The sequence below is a fragment of the Pipra filicauda genome, unplaced genomic scaffold (assembly GCF_003945595.2).
Source record: "Pipra filicauda isolate LSUMZ 115617 unplaced genomic scaffold, ASM394559v2 scaffold59_size3379749_pilon, whole genome shotgun sequence".
Lineage (NCBI taxonomy): Eukaryota > Metazoa > Chordata > Aves > Passeriformes > Pipridae > Pipra > Pipra filicauda.
Window position 1 is genome coordinate 1,346,741 of NW_024104753.1, and position 22,067 is coordinate 1,368,807.

At 37.5% G+C, this 22,067-nt stretch overlaps 1 protein-coding gene across 4 annotated transcripts in view; it reads left to right on the top strand.

The window, feature by feature from the left end:
- ROBO1 (roundabout guidance receptor 1) overlaps nucleotides 1–22,067 on the top strand; it is a 715,278-nt gene that overhangs the window by 677,381 nt on the left and 15,830 nt on the right. For all 4 annotated transcript variants that reach the window (XM_027710067.2, XM_039387924.1, XM_039387925.1 and 1 more), the window contains 8 exons: nucleotides 1,365–1,562; nucleotides 4,981–5,007; nucleotides 7,747–7,789; nucleotides 11,458–11,612; nucleotides 14,918–15,253; nucleotides 17,710–17,817; nucleotides 20,392–20,536; nucleotides 20,846–21,097. In XM_027710067.2, coding sequence (XP_027565868.1) covers nucleotides 1,365–1,562; nucleotides 4,981–5,007; nucleotides 7,747–7,789; nucleotides 11,458–11,612; nucleotides 14,918–15,253; nucleotides 17,710–17,817; nucleotides 20,392–20,536; nucleotides 20,846–21,097 — 1,264 coding nt within the window. The remainder of the gene's footprint in view (nucleotides 1–1,364; nucleotides 1,563–4,980; nucleotides 5,008–7,746; nucleotides 7,790–11,457; nucleotides 11,613–14,917; nucleotides 15,254–17,709; nucleotides 17,818–20,391; nucleotides 20,537–20,845; nucleotides 21,098–22,067) is intronic.

Here is a 22,067-nt window from a genome sequence, read left to right on the forward strand (position 1 = left end):
TATATTGTTTCAGCTTATTTTGAAGTAACACAAGATGTCATCGTAAAAAAAAATTCTATTCACTGCTTAGTTTCTAGGGAAAAGGTCTTGTTTTTAAGTAAATGGGTTTTCATTTCTTACATAGTTCACATTAATCGAATTAATAACAGCACCTTTCTCCTTAAAACACTTATCTCTCATTCTGAATTTCATGTCACTACCAATAGTAAAAAACAACTATCTGTTGGATTTACACAGGAGTAAAAATGGGCATTTCAAAGACTAAGCTGTGGAATGTGTAAAGCAATATCCGCTCTGAGTAAAGGTTTCAAATTCTTGCCCTCACCCTGTGCAGTAATGAAATTTCCAGTAAGCACTCACTGTAGTGGTAAAGCACATCAGGAAAGCAATATTTTGTCTTTTAGTTGCTTCAGTTTGGTTAGAAAGTGTTAGTCACTAACTGGATCTTCTTACTGCTGTTCCTAGAAGGTTCCTGCAAAAATTCTGTACAGCAAGAACAGAAAAGACCAAATCTTGCAGGTGTGGTCTTTATTCAAAAAAAAATTATAGTGTGTGGAAAAATACATGTTCTTTATTTTGACATGGGGTATTTAAGGATAAACTGATTTTGAAAACCACTGCCTGTTCAGTACTAATGAGGCTGCTTGGCTATTTTTGCCAATTCACTTTTTAGTTATCCTTTAGCTTTTATATCCATGTCTAAGAGGGCAGGATTGGTTATTTTATACTTTTGCTTTTTTACATCCTTTTAAATATTCAGCCTTTTTTTAATTGAGGTCAAAGTGAGAGACTGCGAGACTGCAAAGAGTACATTAAAGTGGTAATACAAGATTTAAGTAATCTGTCAGGAACTGCTAGATTAAGATGTATCAATACCAACCTCATATGAATGTAGTTTGAATTTGTTATTCTGTGATTTTCAGTGGGTGTTTGAGGAGCTGATTTCTACCTATGAGCGGAGCCTACTACTCATGATTCAAGCTTGAACTTTCCTTTACTTGCTGTGTTCTTTGCTGAATTTCTGAATAATTTTCTGAAGCTGATGTTTCTTTGCTAAAATAAAAAAAAAATTAATACATAGCAGTCCAAAAGTTTGTAATTTATGAGCCTAATTTTCTATTTGTATGCCTGGTAACCTGATTTTAGCAGATTTCATAAACAAACAAAAGTCAGTGATGTTGGAGGTACCTGTCTTGTATGGAAAACAAAGCATTTCTATCTAGACCTGTAAAAAGAGATTTTGAAGAGCAATCTTAAGGATTTTACCTTGAAAAACTGGACTACAGTTATGTTAGTTCTTTTCACGGTGCCTTTTACAGCTGTTCATTCAAATTAATTGGCTATTTTGGGTGCCTCTCTTTCAGATTCTCATGGAAACCCTGTGTCTTCAGAAGATCAAGTCAGCTTAGCCCAGCAGATTTCTGACGTTGTAAAGCAGCCTGCCTTTATTGCTGGAATTGGTGCAGCCTGTTGGATTATCCTTATGGTCTTCAGCATCTGGTTGTATCGCCACAGGAAGAAGCGGAATGGACTCACCAGTACTTACGCTGGTATCAGAAAAGGTGCCGTATTATGTGCTTCAGTCTGCTGGCTGCTGAATGCCTGTTTGCTGCCTATTTACTTGGTCATCAGTCCCTTGTTCTTCTCAGACCCGAATCAGGAATTATCAGATTACTTCAATGCTTCCAGGAGGTGTGGATGAGGAGCCAATGCAGAAAGCAGCGATATTTACATAACGTGTGAAATCTGGCTTTAAAGCATAAGTCTTTAGCAGAATACCTAGACTAGCTTTTCATAAAGATGCTCCCACAAAGGAGAAATGTAAAGATGGATTTAAGGCTGGGAGCTTCCAATATGCCCTTGCTGTCTGACACAGTACCATCTGAAAAGGAGCCAGGTGGATGGTAGTTCCTTGACCCTCCTGTTCAGCCCTTTGCTTGCTGCTGAGAACTCTAACAGTGGTGTCCATCACAGCAACGCTTTTGGTGTGGGTACTTGGATTTCCTTCTGCTCTGGGGCAATGTGGTGAAGTGGCTGTTTGCAGAGGCACAACAGTCAAGTCTGCTTTCCAAGGCTTTTCATAAATGCTGTTGTGAGACCCTTCGCTGGGACTGAATTCTGGGGCTGTCACATCCTGCATCTGCATTTGGTTAGAATGGCAGCAGTGGGGCCAGCTTGAAGCATCCTCCATTTTTGTGTTATTTCATGTTATTGACACCTTTTATATCACATTGTCAGTGGACTCGCAGTGCTTTCCAGTATACTGTCTGACAAACAAAGCTAGAATTTCTACCTGTAAGATCTTCTGGAATAAAAACTGGATTCCTCCTGATTTAGTAATCTTTTGATTAGCCCTAAAGTTGAAGTTGAATTCAATGGGCTGCAGTTCATTACATCTCAAAGCAGTACCTCGTAGTCACTCCTAGAACGAGAGCTATAAAATTTGGAATGAATCAGAAAATGGGAGATCCTGCTTTTGAAGGAATAGCAGGAAAATATTTGATACTTAGCAATGAAAAGATAGCCCTAGGCTTAAAAGGTGGACACATCTTAATGTATGAAAGGTGTCATGTGATTCCATTCTTTAATCCCTTCAAGAGTGAATGAGTGACGGGCAAGAAAAATAGGCAAATATAACATGAATGTTTTTAAACAGTAACAGTGCGTTGCTACGTAAAAGAAGCAGTGCTAAAAATAGCACATGAGTGAGTGGAAAGATGGAAATAATTCTTGACTGTTGCAGAGTTGAGATATCCTCCCTGCTAATTAAGTAACAATGCTCACCGTAGACTTCAGGCACAGTGGCTGTAGTGGAGTTGTGACCACTGGAATCGGGAAGGAGTTCCACCTTTGATTCTGTTCTGCTGGGATTTCTTAGCTAGGACAGACTCCCACATTCTGCTGCATTGGCCTGTGCTGTTTTGTTTTACTAATAGCATGCTGCCATACTGCCTTTCTACAGTTCTATCAAACTAACATCACTGTGCTTTCAGCAGTACCTATGATTAAGCAAAAGGCATACAATTTGTTCTTAAAAATGGTTGCTTCAGTGACATCAGCTATTGTTCAAAACAGCTTTTTTTTTTTCCCCAATAGCTGTATAAATGTCTTTTGTGTAATTTGGTGGGGATTTAAATGAAACTGTACAGAAAAGTAGGGTCTACATCTCTGGTATCAAGTATTCTTCAAGAAAAAAAGCAGTCTTTAGTGTAATATAGATTGTAAAGTAGTTTGCCACTCTGCAGGGCATCAAATCACAACTGCAAGCCCAAACTTTCTTCAGTCTTGCATTTCTTTATTTATTTTTATATTTAGCTTCAGGCCTGACAGCTGTTAAAATACTTCACTACTCCCACACATACATATTGTACTAGCAGTCTTACACACTCAGAAGAGTTTATTAATAGAAGCTCTAAGAAAGAAGTTGTTCTTTCATGTGGTAACGATAAAAATTTCTTATAGTTGAACCTCTGCTCATCTGTTCTCCAGTTCCTTAAGAAACTAAACTAGTTTTAGTACTTAGCTCACAGAATAGTAACAAGGTAGTAGTTTGAGATTTTTTTCATGTCCTTGTGATTGAAAATTAATTTTGATATTCTTGATTCTCTTTTGAATAGCTGGGGTTTAAATGCACCTTCTATTTTAATGAAAGCTTGTTACTATGGTTCTTTATTTTTGTTTGTAGCTAAATTAAACTTGACCGTGTGAAAATGCCTAGCCCAAAGAAAATACAATGAAATTCCCAAGATAAAGAGCTTTGCTATAAATGCAGCCTGAAATGGGCAAATGCTCCAAGGTTTTCCTTTCTTTGCTTAGTGTCATATCCCTGGAAATAAATTGGCTTGGTAAAAGGGGGAAATCTACAGCATATCCTAGATTATAACAACAAGATGCTCTGCACTCCCCCCAAACATCAGAGTTGTTATAGAAGTCATTCACTTAGCCAGAACCTTTTCTTTCTATACCAGGTTTGCCGATCAAATTCTGTCTCAAGGCTATTTTAGTGAATATTTTATTGTTTTTCTTACCTTTCTCATTGCTGTCATTGGATCGAAAAGGGCAATGTTAGCCTTGTTCTGCCCATCAGTGGTAGGGAAACTATACTGTCTTGTCAACAGGAGGGGGAGCATGTGCTAATAGGAAGAGCAGATGCTGGTGCTCTGTATTTGGATTAGAGACCCTATTGATCCAAAGAGGATTTATAGTAGCTGTGAGAGAGAAGATTGTCAAGCAATGTCATTGTTCCGTCGTTAACCTTTCCCTCTTAAAACCAAGGGTTGAAAGGTAGAAAGGTGTTACATCTAGGGAGATATTCTACTCTTTTTTTTTTGTTTTGTGATTATTTATGAAAGACAGAAAAACTCTGTGTAAGGGTCTCATCTATGAAAACAAAAATTAATTACTGCAATAGCTTTTAGTGCCTTTATTACAGGGAGAGTTGGTGCCATTCTTGATTCAGAGACAGTAAAACAGCAGTTCTCTTTGTTCCTTTTTATGATTATTATTTCCTTACTGAATACTTAAGTGTGCCTATTAGTTCAGCGTAATGAGCATTTACTTAGTGAACTGCAGATAAGATTCAATAGGACCTTGATAAGGCTTTGTTAAGGAATTTGTCATTCTGCATTCTAAAATGATTAACAGTGTGGGGGTTTTGTTTGTGCTAGGATTTTCAGAAAAAAAACCTTAAAATACCAAACTGAGAGGGATTTGAAAGGCTAAACCACAGTCAGGTCTCCTCAGGAGCACAATAGAATATCAAGCTTTTTTTTTTTTCTTTTCAGAATAGTAGCTGCAGAGACAAGCTTCTTTCTGAATTGCAATTTTAATTTTATTTTTATATCAATGTGACTGAACTACTGGGTTAGTTATATACACTTGTTTTATGTTCAGCTGTCTGCTAGGTTTATACTAATGTGGTATGTTTCCCTTTCTCTCTTCAGCTTAATAACCAGTTTGTATTTTGTTTTGATTTTTCAGTCCCGTCTTTTACCTTCACACCAACAGGTATATATTTGCACTTTTCCCCCCTTCTTTGTTACTTAAGCATGTGTTTGTGGTACTGTTTCTCTTTTTCTGACATAACCAACCAGCCCAGCTGTTCTGAAGGGTTTCTTTAAACAATTCCATTAATGACAGCTATCATTATTTGTTCTCTAAGTAACGTGTATTTGCTTCGTGGCTGACAGTTTTTTCTGTTTGTGTGTACCATTTTGTAGCATTACCATTTCCTGCCAGCATGCCATTTTGTAGCATGATCTTGTCAGCTTGTACAGCCTGGGCTCTCTTCGTGTGTATTACAGTGGAGTAGTGTGGCCTTCTGCATCTAGGGATGAAAAAGGTGGTTCTGATGGAGGAGGAATGACTTAGAACCCAGATGCTGACTTGAAAGAGATTCAGTGGGATTATAGTTGGTGACACATTTGCTCCTTTTCTTTCCTCTGAATCTGTGTTAATCCAGTGACCTAGGAGTTGTCTACTTTAGAAGATACAGAAAATCAAAGTGTTATAGCTGTTAGATTTGGAGTTGTCTACTTTAGAAGATACAGAAAATCAAAGTGTTATAGCTGTTAGATTTTTTGCCTGCTGCCTTAAACCATATTTGTGCTATGAAATTTTATAATAGTTATCCTGTCCTGCTTAAACAGAGGTGCATTTAAAATTCAGTGCACGTTTAAAATCATCTTCTATTTCCTTTTGTTTGGAAGTGTGCAAATATGATCCAATTCAAACCACAACCCACCAAAGTCCATGAGAGCCTTTCTGTTCTGTAGAGCTGACCTTCAGTGGGTCCCACAGTCTGGAAGCTGAGCAGCTCATCCTCTGCAGTAGATACAGTTCAACACATTCAGTACCCACTGGTATACTGCATTCCTTGTAGCTACAACCTGAGTGAACAAACAGGTTGTTTCTTCCTCCAGTGCTCTAAATCCTTTATTTTCACAAGAGGTCTGTGAGATCTGTGGGTCATGGATATCCAGGCACAGTAAAAACCTCCCACCCCCTCCTCTGCACACTCAGGTTGGCAGGGCATATTAGCTCATAATCAGCACTGAACTAATTTGGCCTCTGTGAAGCAGCTGAGTTACATCCTTCAAGTTGGACTGCAGACGAAGCAAACTCATGTCTGTCTGTGCTCATCCCCACGGAGCAAATTGTTCTGGGTTAGATTCTTATCCATGGGCTTTTAATCAATCTGGATAGTACCTTGTTTCAAAAGTCGTACTCTTATTTTCAGTGGAGTTGCTTCCTGTTCAGCATGAGTCACAGTGGCCCATAATATTTCTGAAGGCCTTTGAGATCAGTGGTCCAGACTAATTCAAACTGTTATTATTTTGCTGTTACTTAATTGGCTTAACAGAGAGCTCATATTGCAGTCTCAGTTGCAGCACACTACTGTGGTTGGCAGGTTAGCTAACATGTATTTTCTGAGTTGAATCCTTAACATTAAAAAAAATATCTGGGCTCCTTAAGATATGTCAGAGCTCCAAAATAAATAGCCCCGAGATTTTTAAAGAAGAGATTGGGATAAACATAAAACACGTACAACATTAAAAGGAAAAAAAAAATTTTTTTTTCAATCCACAATCTCAGTCATTTGTTCCTTTGACTTTAAATGGAACCAGACCCTCCTCTTTAGCATTAACTGTTGTAAAATACTTACCTATAGGAATGCATCCTACATTTTAATCCTGTTACTGTGATCGCTGCCAGCATTTATCTCTCTCTTGCAGACTCCCAGTTTGGAGTTCTACTAAACAGCAGAATTTGGCTGCTTGTTTTCAACACATTCCTAGTTGGAAAGTGTAGAATCCATCAGCATTTGCAGGAGGAAATCTCCTTAACCTTTTGCCAAACCCAGTGCAAACCTGCAGAATTTATAGCACTGTTTCTTCTTGGATGTTTGCATCCTAAAAATGAACTTTTCAAACACCATGCTTCCTATGAAGGATATGCAATCCCTGCCAGCAAACAACTGCATGTGGACATCCACTTTGTTGATGCAGAATGTTTCTGAAATGCCAGCAAAATCATTCCTTCTGATTTACAAAATATTCTTTCTGCCAGATTTTTTTATTTAGCAAGATTCACACATTTAAATTTTTAGATTAGAAAGTTTTGTTTATAAATCCATCTGTAAAATGTTATAAAATGCAGAGGTTCTGTGGACTTTTAGAGTGTACTTGTTCCCTGAGTGTAGTGCAGTAACATTCAGAAAGTGAATGTATTTTTGCAGTAGCTTCGGCTGTAATGAGCCATTGTTTACACTGGAAGTAAGGTCTGTTATGGAATCATGATACCTCTTTAATCATGCCAGAATAATAAGGTAGGGCAAAGCTTTAACATCTAGCCATTCATGAAATAAATATATGACCTAAATTCTTCCACAGAGTAACTCCACTGAAGTCAGCAGAGTTATGTTAAGGATAAGTTCAACCTGATGTATGGCTTCCTGCTTTCTTAAGCAATACATTGTGTGTGTGTGTGTGTATGTGTGTTTTTCAGAACAGAACTGAAATATAAAACCCTGTTGGGGCTAAGACTAGCAGTTAGCAAGGATCACAAATATTACTTATAAACTTTGGTTTGAAGCAATAGCTTGCAAAATGAGACTCAGAATTAATGTATAAACAATGCACATTCATTGTCTTAGGTAAAATGAAACAAAGGCAAATGTAATACTGCTATTTCAGGAGTCTTATGATTTTTAAATTATTTCCTTTTTTTTATCTTTAATTATTTCAGTAACGTATCAAAGAGGAGGAGAGGCCGTAAGCAGTGGAGGCAGGTAATTATGTCCTTTATTCTTAAAGGTGTAAATCATGTGCATCTAAATTTAAGGATGCCAGAAGTACAATGGGCCTTGTAAGTGATAGCAGAATAAACTCTTGCAAAGATATATTTTAGTTCATTGTATTAATTTATGCATTGTAGCCATCTATTTTTCTGTTTAGAAGGAGGGTAGATGGTTTGAATTTTTAGGTTGACTTCCAAAAAATTAGTCGAAATACTTTAAGCTTTGTTAACCTGTAAAAACTGCATCTCAAAAAATGAGCAGCAGAGGGAGCGCTTTAACTTTGAAATGAAGACCTGGCTTACCACCTGATTAAGGGAGTAAAAGTAATTAAGTCATGGCATTTATGAAGATTAAGAAATATAGCTGGTTCACAAATACTGCAAAGAAAGAAAACATTTATTGGAAAAAATTGCTGAAGACATAAACGGCTTATAAGGTGACATTTTAAGAGAAAATCTTTCTGTGAATGCAGAATAGTTAAAGCGTTGCTTACAAGAGATGGGGCACTGAAGGAGAGGGAAACAGGTAGGTTTTAAATTTACAACCCCTCACTTTGAGAACCTGGCCCATTCCAGATTGAAGATTTAACTAAAATACGTTTGCTGGTTTTACGTTATTACTGAATGAATGGCAATGAACAAAACAGTAATTTATATTCCCTGCGTAGAGGTGAAGTTTTCTCCAGGAAAAAAAATAAAGGTTTTAGAAAAAGGCAGATCAAAGCAGTGGTGCTTTAGTAGCACACCATTTTTTTTCTAGGTCACATTCAAACATGCCTTTTTATAAGCATCTCAGTTAAAGATTTGACGGGATGCTGAAATAAACACTAAACTCTCGGAGACCAGCTGGGCAACAAATTCCTGTATCAATTCCTGTTTCACAAGTGGCATCTTGTGGTTCCTAATTTGCAAGATCGTGCAAAAAAATTGGTAATTGTGAAGATTAGTCATAAAATAAAACATTTCCAGTCTAACTGAATGCTGTGCAGAGGTGAGGCTACTCAGCTCCTGCTGCAGCTGAACCTCACATGGTAAGGGCAATTGCAGATATCTCTTGTCCAGCACTGGATGCTGCTGCTTTGTCATGGCCATAAATGCATGGAGGAAAGCCTCTAGAACCCTGTGATTTTTTAATGGACAGATCTGTAAGTCACTGGGCTACTGCCTTCACTCCAGGATAGTGAGAAAATAAGAGAGAACAGAGATGAACCCTCTCTTTCCCTGAAAAGGTTGTTCAAAAAGATACACAGTTAACAGCCTTTGTGTTCTTTGTGCCACTGGGCTTTCTTGCTCTTCCTATAGCACAAGCTAGACAAAGCACACTCATATAGACTCAGAGGACAGAAATGAACCCAGAAGTGTCTACATCATATACAGTCATTTTGGTAGGGCTAGAGAAGCAGCATCAATTTTACTGTCCTAGTTTTCAACAGCAGTGCCATAATCTAGCAGTGTAGTTGATTCAAGGTGCTGACATCTACTCTGGGTTTGTACATTTGCATATATAGCATTTACACCATGTAAGATGTATCTTATTTTGTAGAATATGAAACATACTTCTGCAATGTAAAAAAAAAAAAATTAGAAGTTATTTTTTGCACGTGAAACCTTCCTCTGATTTCCAAACCTAAGGTTTTGACTTCCTTACTTTCTATATGCAGTGTTTTGGAAAGGTTTAGCATTTTTGCCAAGTGCGGTTACATGAGCACGTTAAAGCTTTTTTCAGAATTCAAAATGTCACAGTGATATGTTTCAACATAATCCCCACTTCTGTGATGCTGAAAAAATACCCATTTCTGTAGCAATGCCTTTTCTAGACAGGATTTGAGTAATGGTAATTGTGGTGGATTGACTCCAGCCAGCATCTAGGCATCCACACAGCCACTTGCTTGGTCCACTGTTACTCAGACCCAGTACAGCAATTCAGGGATTCCAGGAATTTGTTGCCAAGGTTAAAGATCTTTGGCAATTTTACTCTCAAATCATCACCAGGCTATGGAGCTGTAACGCAAGCATCTCTTGCCTACGGTCCCACCGAAATGGCTCCGTTTGGTAGAATCCTCATCTACTTATACACCTCACCCCAAATTTCTTACATGACAGTGGGTGTGAATGCAAAGTAAATTTTAGAAACAAAGGATCTCCATCCAAAAATCCAGTACGTGGGTCTTTTAAAGCGCTGAAACATTCTGGAATGCTTTGTCTCCTCTGAAAGCCTTGAGGTGTGGTTTCATTGTAAGAGCAGAATGGCAGGGAAAAAAGCAGGATATTTCAAATCAGCTGGCCTGCTCACAGGCCTACAGAGCCCTATGTTTATTTCAGATTTTTAAAAAAAATACTTCTTTACTGTATGTGCATTGACTGCTTTGTAAGCCTGACAGCAAGTCAAGCCTCATCACCTCCTATATTAAATTGTCAAATGACATATGCAGTACAGAAATATATATATACACATATATGTATAGAACTTTTAAATGTCATTCTAAGACTATGACTTAAGCCTGCAGCATTGACAGACTCTATCCCCCACAACTTAACTGCATGCAGTTTATGTTTTCGACTTGCTGTTTAAGAGGATTAGCATATTTTATTTTTGAAGATCATTGCATTTAATATTATGGAAGCTAGTTTCTGCACTATTTTAAGTGAAAAGTTGCCCATTAAATCCTGTGAGAAAGAGACTGTGTTATTTATATATATATATATCTATATAGATATATAGATATGACAGTGGGTAAAATTGTCTATTTTTAAAAGCACAAGTTATCAAAGGCAATCTTAAATCGTATTGGGATGCTATTTGTGTGGGACTATAACATCCACTGCATTTTTAGTGTGAAAACTTCAGAGGCACGGAACATTCTACAGAACATTCATCAGAAATGTTCAACACTCACTAGAAATTTTCAGCAACTTGGAAAACAAGAAATGCTGTTTCTTTCCACTGATGGCAGGAATATGCTTTATTCCAAATGCAGACAGTAAGCAGCATTCATATCTGGATTTTTTTAAGCTGTTAAGTATTTCCAGTTACTTTAAACTTTCTTAGGAGCTGCTGCTGTTCTACTCACATAAAGATTGAGAGAGTGGCTTCCTCATTAGCAAGGGTGTATAACAGAGGTTTCTGTTATCTCCTGTTCCCTTTGATCCAGTACAGTAATACTGTCTAATGGTGAAGAGAACTCGGCTCCATAAGTCACCAAGAATTGGGACTACTCACAGCCAAATTTGGCTCTTATTTATCCATATCCATCTTGCTTCCATGTGTGAATTTTTTGTTTGTTTGACTTGCCAATTTCCTGGCTTTCTTAAAGAAAGCGTGAAGGGGCAGAAAAACAAAAATACAATCTTCTAAGAAAAAGGATTTTAAAAAAATTTAAGACCAAAGTGACAGTTAAAGTTTACACACCAATATACATGTGTAGTTCAGCAAAATGAACAGATGTTGTCCTTGACTGTTCACTTTAGTGTTTTAGCAGGGACTAGGTTATATAAGAGACTAGAAACTGTTAAATAATTGATTCAAGCTGCGTTTTCCAATGCTCAGGCCTTTAGACACGTGATATTATTTCATAATATCTCACCTTTTGAGAAGAGTGTAACTGCAATGTGGAGATGCTTTTGTTTAATTTTTGAAATGACCAAGCTTTGTTTTTAAAGGCCAGGACTCCTAAACATCAGTGAACCAGCCACTCAGCCATGGCTAGCAGATACTTGGCCTAACACAGGGAACAATCACAATGACTGCTCCATCAACTGCTGCACCTCTGGCAATGGAAACAGTGATAGCAACCTCACAACGTACAGTCGACCAGGTTAGATATGTTTCTACCTTGCTAAGGAATCTTCTTTACAGACTATATGCTTCTAATACCTGAGAAAGTGTACAGGTTTGTTTGCTTTTTATTTCCAGTGCATTTAGACTTAATAGAGTTTCTCCTCTGTGTCATGATTATGCTTTTGGTCCCTTTTTGCATCCTTTTTTGGTCCCCTTTGGATAATTGTAGCAAGCTGTAGGCTGAAGGAGTCCCTGCGAAGTTCAATGCTACGAAAAGTCACATTGAACTGACATGTTTCAGCCTCTGAAAAGGGCAGATAAGGTCATTTTTAGGTTGTTTTGTACTTCCTTGTTGATTGAATGGAGAAGGAGAAGTACTGAAATGACACAGGATTTTCCTTCTGGTTGGGATGTGATGGGAAGCAAGAAATAAAACTTTACTTGCAGCAAAGTCAGTCTACTTTGGCACATTCAGAACTTCCCTTGGAGAGCCATTCTGTACAAAAGTGGATAGCTGGTGTTCTGGTTAGGGTGTGTGCATAAAAAAGTTAACTTCACACCCTAAAAGCAATTACAAAATGTTAGGTTAAATGGTAGTTCCTGGGAGGTTGGACAGACTGGGTGCACTTAAAGAAAATCTCACGACTTCCATGGGAACACTGTTGGGGAAATATATCTTGAAGTGCTAATTGTTGCACATTTTGCTTTAAACAGACCTTAGGTTCCTTTTGTTTTAACCCAGTTTGTGTTACTGGTGAGGAATGAAACAAGTCTTTTCGCTACCACCCTCTCTAGCTGGTTTTGGCTCACAGCATCTCCCAGCATTTCAGACAGGGAGTGTGATTACCTGTAGTGAAGTTGCATAAGTGCAAAGCAGCATTACCTCCTATAATTAACGTGAAACCAGCTCTAATGGTTGGTAATTCATGGATGGTGGTAATGGTGATTCATCTTCTGCAATTATGCTGTCTGGCAGTGACCAGTGCCAGGTTCGTCAGATGAGAGATTTTGACATTAGAGACTTAGATCTCACTCTGCCTGAGGATATCACATCCACAGCTACCTGTATAAAAAGACTTCTGATACAGGGATGCTGCACTGTGGCAAGGACAGACATAGCAAATTCTAGTCACTGAAATTTAACATGTTCAGGAAAGGAAGAGAACACACATTTTTGAGGGTTGCAAACTATTATGACGTCTTGTAATGAGCTGCAGTGGATTCTTCCTCATTTTGGCTTTCATGTTAAGCTTGGTTGTGTTGCAAAGGGAATTCTTCCTCCCAAGTAGAACTTTTGAGCTTGGGGGTCAGAAAATGTGTTCATAATGGTCTCCTGTCCTGGAAAATCTGACGAGTGTTTTTAATTCTGTCAGCTTGGGCTTGGTTTATGCTCTGAAGCAGCAGCAATGGATATCCCCTCTATAGCTGTGAATATGCTAAGTAGCTGCATTTTTAATTGCTTTTAAGTATAGCACTGTCTTCCAAGTCTACAGAATGGAAACAGATTGCTCCAAAAGTTAATGTTATAAAAAAAATCTAACAGAATAAATTTTCTGTTATATAGGTAAATCAATTTTAAGTACTTTGTTTGAGGAATTCTAATGTGTCTATGTAAAAAAATGTACCTACTGCACATACTGTATTGATTATATTGCCTTACACACAAATCGGAGGTAGCTGCAAATGGAAGGAGGTAAAATGTGTGTTATAAGTTATATTATAGAATATAATTCAGTAGGTGAAAGAAAAAGCAGAAATGAAAACATTTAAACAGTAGAAGTCAAGAAGTTGAAGACTGTGAAGCAATAAATAACAGAAGCAATAAATAACATCTCACATAAGAAAGAAAAATATATCAAAATAAAGAAAAATATATCAAACCAGAAAAACCTTCAAGGAAACACAGGCTGGAGGGCATGAAGTGTACAGTGATAAGCTCTCTGTGGCATGTTCTGATATTGTTCTTTAGTTGCTGAAAATATGGATCAGTGGTTTTTATTCTCAAGTAGTATTTTATATCTCTTTCTCAGGAAATATTCCTCAAAGATATATATGTATTAGGGAATATTTTTGAAACTGAACATCCTCTGTGTTTATTTCATTTAGAGTAATGGTAAAATCTTGAATTCTGTGCGTAGTTTTACTTGGCATCCTCTCCAGTAAATTCATTGTGGCCACAGGTAATGGACTTAAGGCTTTGAATCAGATTCATTAGCATAAATACCACATCTTTTAAAAGAGCAAAAGTATATTCCTGGTGAGTGTTATGTAATTATTGATGAATTAATCAAGTGGAAAATGAGAATTTCTGCTTAAGGATCATTGAATGCTAGTTTCACTGAGCCTTCTGACTGCTGACCCACAGACTATTTTACTCCATTCAGTATTCTCCCAGTGGACTGGATGTGGAGAGGAAAAAAATATGTGGATCTGCTGTCACACAGAGGCAAGAGAACGTGGAAAGACAGGGACACTGTTTCATGCAGGATTGTCCAGAGCATCAGCACATGTCTGATTTACTCTCTGCAATAAGTGCATTTCATGATGCAGTAAACTCTGAGAAGAATGAATTCATGCTGTCTTTTTGATATATCTTTAGCATACAGGACACTGGTATTACTATGGTACTACGTATTTTGCAATATCCAAAGCAACTAAAAATTAGAAAAAATTCCAGATTGCTTTCCTGGTTTTGGTTTTTTTTTTTGTTTCAAATCAAATATAAGACTGTACAAGGAAACAATGATCAAATAAAGGCTTGCTACTGGGTACCAAGTTACCTTTTACATTGTACTGTTTTTCTTTAATTCTGCTATGTGTAATCATTTTTCACTCTGTTTTATAAAAATCTGTGTATCTTTATTTCTTATCACAAATATAAGAACATCTAAATGCTGTTGAGGTGTCACGAGGTGATTGTCACTGTTTAGTTATTCCCACTATTAAGTTTTGGTTAATTTTTCCCTGCAGTACATATTATTTTAATCACAATTATTAGTTGAATATCTATGCTGCTTTGAGAATAATGTCTAAAAATATGCATGTTTATATGGGCCCTGTAGAAAAGCCCAGCAAGGTAAGTCATTGTAGATGCAATTCAGAAGGTCCTAATTTACAGTGAAACAAAACAGGGAACCCTACTTTTGGAGCAGTACCTTATAAGGTAAATAATATTCTATAAATTATTTAATAAATGACAGTATCTCTGCTTGAGCATCTCTGCTTCATGGATGCAAGCCATATAGTTATGCACTAAAAAAAGAAATTTTAAAGGGGGTGTCATTGAAAGTACAGTGTAAGCGAACAGAATGACCTTTTCTCTTTTCTCTCCTCTGTGGTTAGCCGATTGTATAGCAAATTACAACAATCAGCTGGACAACAAGCAGACAAACCTGATGTTGCCTGAGTCAACTGTGTATGGGGACGTGGACCTCAGCAACAAAATGAATGAGATGAAAACCTTCAATAGTCCAAATCTAAAGGACGGAAGATTTGTCAGCCAACCTGGGCAGCCCACTCCTTATGCCACCACTCAACTCATCCAGTCAAATATCAGCAATAATGTTAACAATGGCAGCGGGGACACGAATGAGAAACACTGGAAACCCTCTGTTCAGCAAAAGCAAGAGGTTCCACCCATACAGTACAACATTATGGAGCAAAACAAATTAAACAAAGGTGAAGAGCTTTTAGCTTGTTTCTCCTCTTTAGGCATCAGAGGAGCTTTGGCCTTCTGGTGCTGGGAGTCTGAAGCTTTCAGGTTCAGCAATTACAGGCTTCTGTGGTGCTTTTAGACTTCTGCCTCTTTAGATTTAGAAATCCGCAGCTAGCAGTGTCAGAAAGTTAATTAGCACCACAATAACCTTCAGATATTGAATTTATTGAAAAAAATAACAAGCTGTATCTTTAGAGAAGAGTTAAATAAAACACATTTCCTATGGATATGAGATTAATTTAAATTTAATAGTAGTTAAGGGATTGGTTAGGACAGAGGCCAGATATTTTATTCATAAGCCAGATGCATGGTAGTCACATTATATTCTACCTTAAATTTTAAATAGGTCAACCCACTCTTCCCAGTCGTGGATGGAGACTAATTAAATCTACATGTTCATGTAAACGAATGAAATTTTGCATATCAAATTCTGCAAAATTGTATTACGTTGTACACTGGGGACACAAATGGAGTGATCCAATTCGTTTTAGCCATGTTCCTAGCAAGCCTTCGATTCTTGTATTGAGAGGCAATGCTACCGCACACAGGTTTGGAAACTAAATTCCTGTGTTACCCTGACTGTGGATCCAGAAGCTAAAAATAAATTGATTTCAGTGTTAACGGGAAACATCAGAATGGGCTTCTGCGTCCTTGAGGGCATGTTTCTTTAATACACTGTGTGGGAGTTGGAAGAAATAGGTATGTGATTTCTTGCTAGTTCTCCAGGCTACCATGCAACCTCTTTTAATAACCTGATTTGCAAAACAGTATCCCTAGGAACTGGACCCATTCTAACTTGGAACTTTTTACATGGATTGTTGTAGCTCGAGTGATGGCATAGTGATAAGTGATCCAGTAAAAAGAAAACTTTCCTTACAGGAATGTTGGTTTCTCTACCGGACCCATCTACTCACAGAGGAGTCCAATGGGCAATATAAAACATGACACCTTCCCTTGACATAAATATGCCAAAAGAAAATTCAGGGGTTTTGGCTCCTTGCTAGAGGGTGAAAGCTGTATTTTTTGTAATTGTTTTCTTTCGTGAACTGTGTATTACGTATCTGCTTGGGAATTAAAACACGTTTGGTTTTTATGCGCTGGAAGACACTGCATCTTTCAAACTGTGTATATTACAGCTGCATATTCTCTAGCATATTGTAGTGTGGAAAGGCCCCCTTAAAGCATTGTCTGCTGACAGTCCTATATACATGTTTCAGAGTGCTGATTTACTGTTTATCCTCTGTGTAAACATATGTGGTATGTAGGGCTTCAGCATGGTCTGTGGAATGCAACTAGGCTGAGAAACTATTACAGAATACACTCTGGTGTGGAATTTATCATTTTGCTCTTTTTCCCATGCTTACATTGTCTCAAACGTTTCTGCAGCAGATGGGGACAGAATTCTTAGTTTTGTTTATTTTTGTTTTGATTTGCTTTTTTATGTGTCAGTATTCTGATCTTGGTTTTCTCATTTCCTAAGTCAAAGCCATCTTGCTGCTGATTACACCTATAGCTTTTGTGATGGGAAATAACTGTTTTGATGAGTTACATGAGGTGCTTCATTGTCACTATTTTATGTCCAGTGGTTCTGTTTGTGACGCAGTTTTATTTGCTGTATGAAGAGTAACTCAGCTCCTTTCTGTTCTCTGTAAATTACAGTTCGTTTTTAGCGTGAGAGTATTGTTGTGCCAGATGAGTATTTTACTTCTGATAAATTTTTACAGATCTGGTTGCCAAATCTAGATTTTTAAAGTAATATATATGTATCAAGTGCTTTGGAACTGGAGAAGAAAGTTACGGTTACAGCCATTAGCAGAAAAAGGCCCTGCCTGTAGAACCTGCATGATCCAGTGTAAATAGAAATCTTCTTGGAGTCAACAGACCTGAAACAAAGATCTCTTCTGTTGCAAACCAAATTAAGTGGAGCTGCATTGTTGCTCCAGCAGATCGTTCAGCCTTGTCATACAGGGCTGGCTCCTGTGTGGGTTTGTCACCTTTGAAATACAGAAAGTAGATACCACAGTCCATTGGTTGCCCTGCATGCATAAATTAGGCAGAGACCATGGAAAATCAATCAAGGTGACAGTGTATTTGTATGCAAAATGTTCACACAGGTCATGTGTGTGTATATATATGCATATCCATTGAAACTTAATTGTTGCAGAGGCTTTGTGAAAACTCTGTACATAGGATTTCATTTTACTCCATTTTAGACATGGAGCTACTAAGTTCCCATGATTTTCCTTAAGCTTACAATTAGAGACAAATTAAAAATAAAACACGATCGTAGGATGATTTTGCTTACTAAAAAAAATGAATTTATTTCTTACTATTTTCAGGAGATCTTACTTTGTGTTCTAAAGCAGGTACATAGATGTGTTTCTGAAGGGTAGCATTAATTATACTATTAAACTTGCAGATTATCGAGTAAATGACAACATTGCTCCAACTATTCCCTACAACCAGTCATACGACCAGAATACAGGTGGATCCTACAACAGCTCAGACAGAGGCAGTAGTACATCTGGTGAGTATCTACAGTGTTTTCCAAACCTGGTATTTTGTGGTATTTGGTCATTGTAGCCGTGGTTAGCACTGTCTGCTGGATTAGAGAAGGAATGATGAGGAGGAACCCACTGACAGAAGAACAGCACAAAAACTGGCCCAAAAGGTTCTTATATTTCTGTTGCATCCTCATGATTGCTTAGTGTCATCTAAATGTCAGTTAAGTAATTGATGGTCCAGAATTGTGAAAGTCATGAAATCAAATAGAGGTTGGATTTCCTAATGTTAATACCCTACTTGTTAATGTTATGGTCTCCAGGTGGGCAAGTCATAGAAATTTCTTTTCAACTGCCACAAAAAAGAAAAAAGTCTGTTTTGGGTCTACTCACTCAAGACAACCTTATTCATGAACAGGCTCAAGATACCAGAACATTTCAGTGATACCTAACAGAACTGCTTTAAGAAATTCTTAATTTTAAAAATTAAACCCATGCATTTTTTTCAGCAAAAAAAATTCTATATATTTCAGTCACTCTATGTCAGAATTATTCTTGTACATCATTCAGATGTAGGCAGTAGATAATTAAAGTTAAATTTTGTTTCTTATTGTTACCTCCTGTACAAACTATCTAAAAATCCTTTGTGAAAATGTTGAAACAAAACAGCTTTTTGTGCTGGAGAATGCTGACCTGGGCACTGAAATGTGCTTTGGAACCACAGATTATGGTTTAATTCAAAAGTTACTCTTTATCATTGTGGTATATCCTGTTCACTTTCAGGTTTGATTTCTAGTAGAGCTATATGAAATATTCAGAGCTAAACCAGAAACTATGCATAGGCTTGATTTGGGGCTTTACTGTAAGTCTGAGACTGTGTTTATTTACATCAAACCAATTATAGGGTGAGTTATGGTCACAGTCACTTCTGCCCTGGACTTTACATCTGCTAATCAAGACAGGGACTTTTCACATTCTGTTCTGCTGTTGCCTTTGATAGTCCAGTTCCCTCAGTCCTAACCTGTGCTCTGTCTTGACCGATTCTGACTGAGGAACAGCAGAGACATAAATATGCTGATGAACCTGCTATGCCTCTGGATGACCTGAATTCCCAGTGGCTGGGGTGAGATAAGCACAGCTCCCAGTTCTTCCAGCTGCTCAGGGGTGTTGTTCTGGGAGACAGCCTTTTGCCTGTTCCCAGGTCTGCAACATCTGGATGTGGTGCTGAGCCAGTGCTCAGTGACGTTAAGACCTGAAATTCAGCATGGAGCGTCTCAAGGGTATGAACCCATGCAAATTAAAAATGAGAAGGTGGTATTCTCTGTGCTGATGCCTATTAGGGTTATTTAGAAGTCTGACAATTTATAGTCCCATACCAAGGACTCCAGCAGAAATGAAGCAAGGTGACCAGAGTATAATAAATCAGTTGTGCTGAACCCAGTATATATCACGGTGCTTAGGGTAGAGAATGCAGATGATGGTCGCCTTGGGATAGTTAGGATCTTGCTTAATGTACTGAGATACCAGAAAAATAATTGTACATACCCAAAACATGTCTCTTACTGCCTGTAAGAGTGGAAAATCTAAGACAGCAGAAGTGAGAAAAACAGGCTTCCTAAATCTCACTGCAACATATTTAATCATGTGCATAAGGCTTAACTGTGGGAATATAAAATCATACTTCAGTTTAGGAGAGAAATGTGAAGAATTCTAAAACATGCTCAAAAATAGTTGCTTTATCTACAATAAAGGAGTAACATTAGCAAAGGAGAATTAAAATATATACTAAGGAACAGTGGTTGAGTCAGTTCTCATCACAGCCATGTCCAAACCTAAAATTCAAGACCACCTGAATAATTGGTCTATTCAAAGTTATTTGAACTGTTAAAACTGTGTTGTTTTATTATGAGCTGTAATTTTCCAGTAATAGTAGTTGCAAACATTTGTGAAATACTTAATCAATCTTTCTTTTGGTTTTTCTTCTGTTATTTTAGTTTTTCCAGCAATTATTTTCAACTGCACCTGCCATTCAGACTAAAAGTAGTAATTTCATTGTGCCTAAAATGTTTCAGTGGACAAGTACAAATTACATATATTCAGTGACTTAATGCAACAGTGGAACTTTAATAATCATATCTGTATAATATTGTATATTAGATTCTGGCAATTAAATAGTATAAAGGCACTTTAGAAAATATGTCTGCAGCTCATTTGTTTTAGATGATAATCTATAATGTAATTAATAGAAGTAGGAAGCTCACTCTTAATGACATTGCTTGTAAAATTCATTTACAGTTTTGTCGCATTTTGACTATTTATTGACAATTAAATTTTTGTATCCTATGTGGTTTTTTCCATACTATGTAAGAAGTTTCTGGTTAAATTCAACCATTTAAAATGTAGGCTAGTTCTGCAAAGAAGCAACAAGTAGAAATTGGTGTAAAAAGCAGGAGTGGAAATTTGCTCCAAACTTAGCACAAGAGTAAATTCCCAGAGAATTTCCAGTAAATTCCCAGGTTAGAGTTATTTTGTTTTTCATAGGCAGTGCTGAGGAGAGAGTTAAAAGCATTACAAGTTTGTGTGCTGCTTTTTATTCGCAGGGAGTCAAGGGCACAAGAAGGGTGCTCGGACCCCAAAGGCCCCCAAGCAGGCCGGGATGAACTGGGCAGACCTTCTTCCACCCCCTCCAGCACATCCACCCCCCCATAGCAATAGTGAAGATTACAGCCTTTCAGTGGATGAAAGGTAAGAAAGATGAAGACATCAACCGTTTCTCAACTTTAATCACTGGTTAATTGAACTGTAATTTGCCCTACAAGCTGGCAGTGAGACCTTCCTTCAGCACCATTCTGGTGCTGCTCATCTAGCTGTAGTGTGGCTATTTAGAGAGCACTTACTGACAGTGGTGTACATCCACTCAGTGCATCCTTACTAAGCTATTTTCAAGAGCACATAGAACAATGATTTGTTTCTGGGCTATTTATACATGTAACAGGATATGCTAATTACACAGTACAAATTTAAGTCCTTATTTTCTTAAAAAATTAATTTTAGCTATGACCAAGAAATTCCTTGTCCTGTCCCACCCGCAAGGATGTACCTGCAGCAGGATGAGCTAGAGGAAGAGGAAGAAGATGAGCGAGGTCCTACTCCACCTGTCCGAGGAGCAGCCTCCTCTCCAGCCGCTGTCTCCTATAGCCACCAGTCAACTGCCACTCTCACCCCCTCTCCCCAGGAAGAACTCCAGCCCATGTTGCAGGACTGTCAGGAGGAGCTGGGACACACACAACACCAACCTGACCGGAGGTGTGTGAATGCAAATGTAGCGAGAGGGATGTGATGAGAGCCATCCTAGCCCCACTGACAATTCCTGTTGAATTCAGTGAGGCCAAGATTTTCCCCTAGATATTTATTCTGTGGATATTTAACTTCTAATCCAGGACGCTAGAACTATTTTGAGCTAAGAAATAGGTAATTAAGTTGCTTTATTATCATACCAGGGAAAGAAGTGCCGTATATCACTTTAGGGTGCGTACGGTGCTGACATAAGTTAAATTCACAGTCATCAGGATATTAAAGTGGTATCGTTAACACAGCTTACCATATAATTACAGTTCCATTGTTTCCAATAGATTTACTGCATTATTACCATAAAATAGCATGCATTATTTCACAGTAACTGTGCAATTAACTTGTCACCAATATGTATGAATATATATAAATATATAATTTATATAACCTATAGATTTTCCTCCTCTCATAAATCCTAATACAGGAAATTACGGCTTGCAAAATTTTCTTAACATTTCCATCTCCCTTATTTAAAGGAGTGACCGACATTAATAAAGATAGATATTTGTTGCGGGGAAATTTTGTTTCTTCTCTGAGTTGCTTTTAGTACAAACTATTTTGCATATATACTCTCACAGCTTCTCTTCTATAAAACAGTGAATTTTGAATGAGGCTTTTTATGTATGATGCTTACTTGTCTTGCTTTATTTAAAGAAGGCACAGCATTTCTGTCCCAAATTATGTCTCTTTTATTATTTTTTTCCTCCAGTGATTTGCACACATTGTTTGTTATGACAAATATATAAACTTACCTGCAATATTCTAGCTATAATTTCTATTTTTAGTGAAATCCAGGCCTATTATGATGAAATTAATTTTGATCTTACAGAATAGACTGTAGAACTTTGGTTTTATTAGTACAGCTTACCGGACATTTATGGATGTATTTTCCAGAATGTCTGTTTGAAAAGTTAGTTCATGTCTA